The sequence below is a fragment of the Gymnoscopelus braueri genome, assembly GCF_963280865.1.
Source record: "Gymnoscopelus braueri genome assembly, chromosome: 5".
NCBI classification, from domain to species: Eukaryota; Metazoa; Chordata; class Actinopteri; order Myctophiformes; family Myctophidae; genus Gymnoscopelus; species Gymnoscopelus braueri.
Genome location: NC_137606.1, coordinates 57,970,791 through 57,978,290, shown reverse-complemented (window position 1 = coordinate 57,978,290; position 7,500 = coordinate 57,970,791). Strand labels below are relative to the sequence as shown.

Here is a 7,500-nt window from a genome sequence, read left to right as displayed (position 1 = left end):
CCTACCGGGGAAACTCCTCCCTGTCAGGTGATAAGAAGCTACGTCCTACCGGGGAAACTCCCCCCTGTCAGGTGATAAGAAGCTACGTCCTACCGGGGAAACTCCTCCCTGTCAGGTGATAAGAAGCTATACGTCCTACCAGGGAAACTCCTCCCTGTCAGGTGATAAGAAGCTACGTCCTACCAGGGAAACTCCTCCCTTTCAGGTGATAAGAAGCTACGTCCTACCGGGGAAACTCCTCCCTGTCAGGTGATAAGAAGCTACGTCCTACCAGGGAAACTCCTCCCTGTCAGGTGATAAGAAGCTATACGTCCTACCGGGGGAAACTCCCCCCTGTCAGGTGATAAGAAGCTATACGTCCTACCGGGGGAAACTCCTCCCTGTCAGGTGATAAGAAGCTATACGTCCTACCGGGGGAAACTCCCCCCTGTCAGGTGATAAGAAGCTATACGTCCTACCGGGGGAAACTCCCCCCTGTCAGGTGATAAGAAGCTACGTCCTACCAGGGAAACTCCTCCCTGTCAGGTGATAAGAAGCTACGTCCTACCAGGGAAACTCCTCCCTTTCAGGTGATAAGAAGCTACGTCCTACCGGGGAAACTCCTCCCTGTCAGGTGATAAGAAGCTACGTCCTACCAGGGAAACTCCTCCCTGTCAGGTGATAAGAAGCTATACGTCCTACCGGGGGAAACTCCCCCCTGTCAGGTGATAAGAAGCTATACGTCCTACCGGGGGAAACTCCTCCCTGTCAGGTGATAAGAAGCTATACGTCCTACCGGGGGAAACTCCCCCCTGTCAGGTGATAAGAAGCTATACGTCCTACCGGGGGAAACTCCCCCCTGTCAGGTGATAAGAAGCTACGTCCTACCAGGGAAACTCCTCCCTGTCAGGTGATAAGAAGCTACGTCCTACCGGGGAAACTCCTCCCTGTCAGGTGATAAGAAGCTTCGTCCTACCGGGGAAACTCCTCCCTGTCAGGTGATAAGAAGCTATACGTCCTACCAGGGAAACTCCTCCCTGTCAGGTGATAAGAAGCTATACGTCCTACCGGGGGAAACTCCCCACTGTCAGGTGATAAGAAGCTACGTCCTACCGGGGGAAACTCTCCCCTGTCAGGTGATAAGAAGCTACGTCCTACCGGGGAAACTCCCCCCTGTCAGGTGATAAGAAGCTACGTCCTACCAGGGAAACTCCTCCCTGTCAGGTGATAAGAAGCTACGTCCTACCGGGGAAACTCCTCCCTGTCAGGTGATAAGAAGCTATACGTCCTAACGGGGAAACTCCCCCCTGTCAGGTGATAAGAAGCTATACGTGCTAACGGGGAAACTCCCCCCTGTCAGGTGATAAGAAGCTACGTCCTGCCAGGGAAACTCCTCCCTGTCAGGTGATAAGAAGCTACGTCCTACCAGGGAAACTCCTCCCTGTCAGGTGATAAGAAGCTACGTCCTACCGGGGAAACTCCTCCCTGTCAGGTGATAAGAAGCTATACGTCCTAACGGGGAAACTCCTCCCTGTCAGGTGATAAGAAGCTACGTCCTACCGGGGAAACTCCTCCCTGTCAGGTGATAAGAAGCTACGTCCTACTGGGGAAACTCCTCCCTGTCAGGTGATAAGAAGCTACGTCCTACCGGGGAAACTCCTCCCTGTCAGGTGATAAGAAGCTACGTCCTACTGGGGAAACTCCTCCCTGTCAGGTGATAAGAAGCTTCGTCCTACCGGGGAAACTCCTCCCTGTCAGGTGATAAGAAGCTACGTCCTACTGGGGAAACTCCTCCCTGTCAGGTGATAAGAAGCTACGTCCTACCGGGGAAACTCCTCCCTGTCAGGTGATAAGAAGCTACGTCCTACCGGGGAAACTCCTCCCTGTCAGGTGATAAGAAGCTTCGTCCTACCGGGGAAACTCCTCCCTGTCAGGTGATAAGAAGCTACGTCCTACCGGGGAAACTCCTCCCTGTCAGGTGATAAGAAGCTACGTCCTACCGGGGAAACTCCCCCCTGTCAGGTGATAAGAAGCTACGTCCTACCGGGGAAACTCCCCCCTGTCAGGTGATAAGAAGCTACGTCCTACCGGGGGAAACTCCCCCCTGTCAGGTGATAAGAAGCTACGTCCTACCAGGGGAAACTCCCCCCTGTCAGGTGATAAGAAGCTACGTCCTACCAGGGGAAACTCCCCCCTGTCAGGTGATAAGAAGCTACGTCCTACCAGGGAAACTCCTCCCTGTCAGGTGATAAGAAGCTATACGTCCTAACGGGGAAACTCCCCCCTGTCAGGTGATAAGAAGCTATACGTCCTAACGGGGAAACTCCCCCCTGTCAGGTGATAAGAAGCTACGTCCTACCGGGGAAACTCCCCCCTGTCAGGTGATAAGAAGCTACGTCCTACCGGGGAAACTCCTCCCTGTCAGGTGATAAGAAGCTTCGTCCTACCGGGGAAACTCCTCCCTGTCAGGTGATAAGAAGCTACGTCCTACCGGGGAAACTCCTCCCTGTCAGGTGATAAGAAGCTACGTCCTACCGGGGGAAACTCCTCCCTGTCAGGTGATAAGAAGCTTCGTCCTACCGGGGAAACTCCTCCCTGTCAGGTGATAAGAAGCTACGTCCTACCGGGGAAACTCCTCCCTGTCAGGTGATAAGAAGCTACGTCCTACCGGGGAAACTCCTCCCTGTCAGGTGATAAGAAGCTACGTCCTACCGGGGAAACTCCTCCCTGTCAGGTGATAAGAAGCTACGTCCTACCGGGGAAACTCCTCCCTGTCAGGTGATAAGAAGCTTCGTCCTACCGGGGAAACTCCTCCCTGTCAGGTGATAAGAAGCTACGTCCTACCGGGGAAACTCCCCCCTGTCAGGTGATAAGAAGCTACGTCCTACCGGGGGAAACTCCCCCCTGTCAGGTGATAAGAAGCTACGTCCTACCGGGGGAAACTCCCCCCTGTCAGGTGATAAGAAGCTACGTCCTACCGGGGGAAACTCCCCCCTGTCAGGTGATAAGAAGCTACGTCCTACCGGGGGAAACTCCCCCCTGTCAGGTGATAAGAAGCTATACGTCCTACCGGGGAAACTCCTCCCTGTCAGGTGATAAGAAGCTATACGTCCTACCGGGGAAACTCCTCCCTGTCAGGTGATAAGAAGCTATACGTCCTACCGGGGAAACTCCTCCCTGTCAGGTGATAAGAAGCTATACGTCCTACCGGGGAAACTCCTCCCTGTCAGGTGATAAGAAACTATACGTCCTACCGGGGAAACTCCTCCCTGTCAGGTGATAAGAAGCTATACGTCCTACCGGGGAAACTCCTCCCTGTCAGGTGATAAGAAGCTATACGTCCTACCGGGGAAACTCCTCCCTGTCAGGTGATAAGAAGCTATACGTCCTACCGGGGGAAACTCCCCCCTGTCAGGTGATAAGAAGCTATACGTCCTACCGGGGAAACTCCTCCCTGTCAGGTGATAAGAAGCTATACGTCCTACCGGGGAAACTCCTCCCTGTCAGGTGATAAGAAGCTATACGTCCTACCGGGGAAACTCCTCCCTGTCAGGTGATAAGAGGCTATACGTCCTACCGGGGAAACTCCCCCCTGTCAGGTGATAAGAGGCTATACGTCCTACCGGGGAAAACTCCCCCCTGTCAGGTGATAAGAAGCTACGTCCTACCGGGGGAAACTCCCCCCTGTCAGGTGATAAGAAGCTACGTCCTACCGGGGGAAACTCCCCCCTGTCAGGTGATAAGAAGCTACGTCCTACCGGGGGAAACTCCCCCCTGTCAGGTGATAAGACGCTACGTCCTACCGGGGAAACTCCCCCCTGTCAGGTGATAAGAAGCTATACGTCCTAACGGGGAAACTCCCCCCTGTCAGGTGATAAGAAGCTACGTCCTACCGGGGAAACTCCCCCCTGTCAGGTGATAAGAAGCTACGTCCTACCGGGGAAACTCCTCCCTGTCAGGTGATAAGAAGCTTCGTCATACCGGGTAAACTCCTCCCTGTCAGGTGATAAGAAGCTACGTCCTACCGGGGAAACTCCTCCCTGTCAGGTGATAAGAAGCTACGTCCTACCGGGGAAACTCCTCCCTGTCAGGTGATAAGAAGCTACGTCCTACCGGGGAAACTCCTCCCTGTCAGGTGATAAGAAGCTTCGTCCTACCGGGGAAACTCCTCCCTGTCAGGTGATAAGAAGCTACGTCCTACCGGGGAAACTCCCCCCTGTCAGGTGATAAGAAGCTACGTCCTACCGGGGGAAACTCCCCCCTGTCAGGTGATAAGAAGCTACGTCCTACCGGGGGAAACTCCCCCCTGTCAGGTGATAAGAAGCTACGTCCTACCGGGGGAAACTCCCCCCTGTCAGGTGATAAGAAGCTACGTCCTACCGGGGGAAACTCCCCCCTGTCAGGTGATAAGAAGCTACGTCCTACCGGGGGAAACTCCCCCCTGTCAGGTGATAAGAAGCTATACGTCCTACCGGGGAAACTCCTCCCTGTCAGGTGATAAGAAGCTATACGTCCTACCGGGGAAACTCCTCCCTGTCAGGTGATAAGAAGCTATACGTCCTACCGGGGAAACTCCTCCCTGTCAGGTGATAAGAAGCTATACGTCCTACCGGGGAAACTCCTCCCTGTCAGGTGATAAGAAGCTATACGTCCTACCGGGGAAACTCCTCCCTGTCAGGTGATAAGAAGCTATACGTCCTACCGGGGAAACTCCTCCCTGTCAGGTGATAAGAAACTATACGTCCTACCGGGGAAACTCCTCCCTGTCAGGTGATAAGAAGCTACGTCCTACCGGGGAAACTCCCCCCCCCCCTGTCAGGTGATAAGAAGCCACGTCCTACCGGGGAAACTCCCCCCTGTCAGGTGATAAGAAGCTATACGTCCTACCGGGGAAACTCCTCCCTGTCAGGTGATAAGAAGCTACGTCCTACCAGGGAAACTCCTCCCTGTCAGGTGATAAGAAGCTATACGTCCTACCGGGGAAACTCCTCCCTGTCAGGTGATAAGAAGCTATACGTCCTACCGGGGAAACTCCTCCCTGTCAGGTGATAAGAAGCTACGTCCTACCGGGGAAACTCCCCCCTGTCATGTGATAAGAAGCTACGTCCTACCGGGGAAACTCCTCCCTGTCAGGTGATAAGAAGCTATACGTCCTAACGGGGAAACTCCCCCCTGTCAGGTGATAAGAAGCTATACGTCTTAACGGGGAAACTCCCCCCTGTCAGGTGATAAGAAGCTATACGTCCTACCAGGGAAACTCCTCCCTGTCAGGTGATAAGAAGCTATACGTCCTACCAGGGAAACTCCCCCCTGTCAGGTGATAAGAAGCTATACGTCCTACCAGGGAAACTCCCCCCTGTCAGGTGATAAGAAGCTACGTCCTACCGGGGAAACTCCTCCCTGTCAGGTGATAAGAAGCTATACGTCCTACCAGGGAAACTCCCCCCTGTCAGGTGATAAGAAGCTATACGTCCTACCAGGGAAACTCCCCCCTGTCAGGTGATAAGAAGCTACGTCCTACCGGGGAAACTCCTCCCTGTCAGGTGATAAGAAGCTACGTCCTACCGGGGAAACTCCCCCCTGTCAGGTGATAAGAAGCGGCCTGCTCACTCCTCATGCGTTGAAGGAAGCATGAGCTCAGTTCAGGGCTCTCCCCAGGCTGGCAGAGGGAGAGTAGCGCCCAGGATTACAAGCTTAGGCAATTGGCACTGGGTGAAAAAAATTGGGTTACAAAAATGTTGGGATTTTTTTTTTTTTTTTTAAATAAAAACAAATGATTGTGTTTTGTGTACTGCAGGTGAGCGTGGGTCTGACCTCTAACCTCTAACCTCTAACCCTGTGCCCTTCTAGGTGAACGTGGGTCTGCTGGGTCTCAGCATGCTGGGCTTCTGTCTGCCTCTCTACCTCCTGTGTCACAGCCGTCACCTCCAGAGGCTGAGGGACGACCGTCTGCAAGAAGACCCCAAGATCTACCTGCAGGCCAACAACCAGCAGGGCTCAACGGCCAACAAACCCGAGGCCAGCGTCTGAGACGCAGCCAAGACGCCCCCCCGTCTAGACGCACGGAAACACACCGTCTAGACTGCCGTCTAGACGCCGTCTAGACCAGGGGTTCTCAAAACTGTTTTTATTCCACGACCCCATATTATGAGTTATTTTTTGTTGTTGGAGAACACGATTCCCCCTGGAACCCGGAACAACACATTCTACAAATGTTTTCCTTTAAAAATATATATATTTAAAGATTTACACACATTTTCATGATTTTTCCAAAAAAAATACAGATCTACAAGCTCACAGCGCGGCACTCGGTGCCACGCTATGAGCTTGTAGATCTGCTATTTTTGAATAGCCCAAAGAAATCTAAAAATGACACGAGATCCGGATTGATTAAAAAAAAAATCTTATTTTTTTGGTTGGCACTGCGCGACCCCTGCGCAATTTTTTTTAAATTTTAAATTCAACAGAATGGATGAAATACAATCTAAAAAATGATCACAAATAGTACATTTGACCATTTTAATACATTACAAATGCACACATCGAACGTGCAAGTTTATGTGCATAAATGACCTCTCAGGTTTAGGTGGGGTCGTCAATGGCGCATTATTTTGGGGTCGCGGGCTGAAAGGTTTGGGAACCCCCCATTGGTCTAGACGTTACAGAAACATCGTCCAGACATCGTATAGACATCGTCTAGACGATGTCTGGACGATGTCTAGACGATGTCTGGACGATGTCTAGACATCGTCCGGGAAACTTTGTATCGCTCCACGGAAAGGATTCACTATACCAGTGTTTGTTGTCAAACTTGTTTTTAATTTCATGGACCCCCCAGACGGGGGTTATGCGTTAAGGGGGCCGACGGACGGACCCCCCATAACTCTGACAGTGTACAGAATGGAACCAAATGGACCCCCAGGGTTCTTTCTCAGAGTCACAGACCCGTACGGGTCCATTTAGGTTCATCACTCACCCTGTCCATCCTTTTCCTGAGGAGGACCGCATGGGAGCCACCTCAAGGACCTCTGGAAGGACCCCGGACCTCACTTTGAGAACCACCGTGTGTGTATGCACGTTACACACTGTCACACACGCTCCTTAGCATTCCCACACACACACACACGCGCGCACATGCACACACAAGCGCACACGCGCACACACACACACACACACACCCGTGCACATTACACACACACACACACACACCCGTGCACATTACACACACGCACACACATACACACACACACACACACACACACACACACACACACACACACACACACACACACACACACACACACACACACACACACACACACACACACCCGTGCACATTACACACACGCACACACATACACACACACACACACACACACACACACACACACACACACACACACACACACACACACATATACACACACACACACACACACACACACACACACACACACACACACACACACACATACACACACACACACACACACACACACACACACACACACATATACACAC

At 52.5% G+C, this 7,500-nt stretch overlaps 1 protein-coding gene across 2 annotated transcripts in view; it reads left to right on the top strand.

Annotated features, from left to right (window-relative positions):
- The window catches only part of LOC308086051 (large neutral amino acids transporter small subunit 4-like), a 54,190-nt gene extending 47,944 nt beyond the window's left edge, over positions 1 to 6,246 (top strand). For both annotated transcript variants that reach the window (XM_080429384.1, XM_080429383.1), the window contains one exon: positions 5,830 to 6,246. In XM_080429384.1, the coding sequence (XP_080285510.1) occupies positions 5,830 to 6,009 (180 nt within the window). In that variant the 3' untranslated portion in view covers positions 6,010 to 6,246. The remainder of the gene's footprint in view (positions 1 to 5,829) is intronic.
- The last annotated feature ends 1,254 nt before the right edge of the window (positions 6,247 to 7,500 follow it).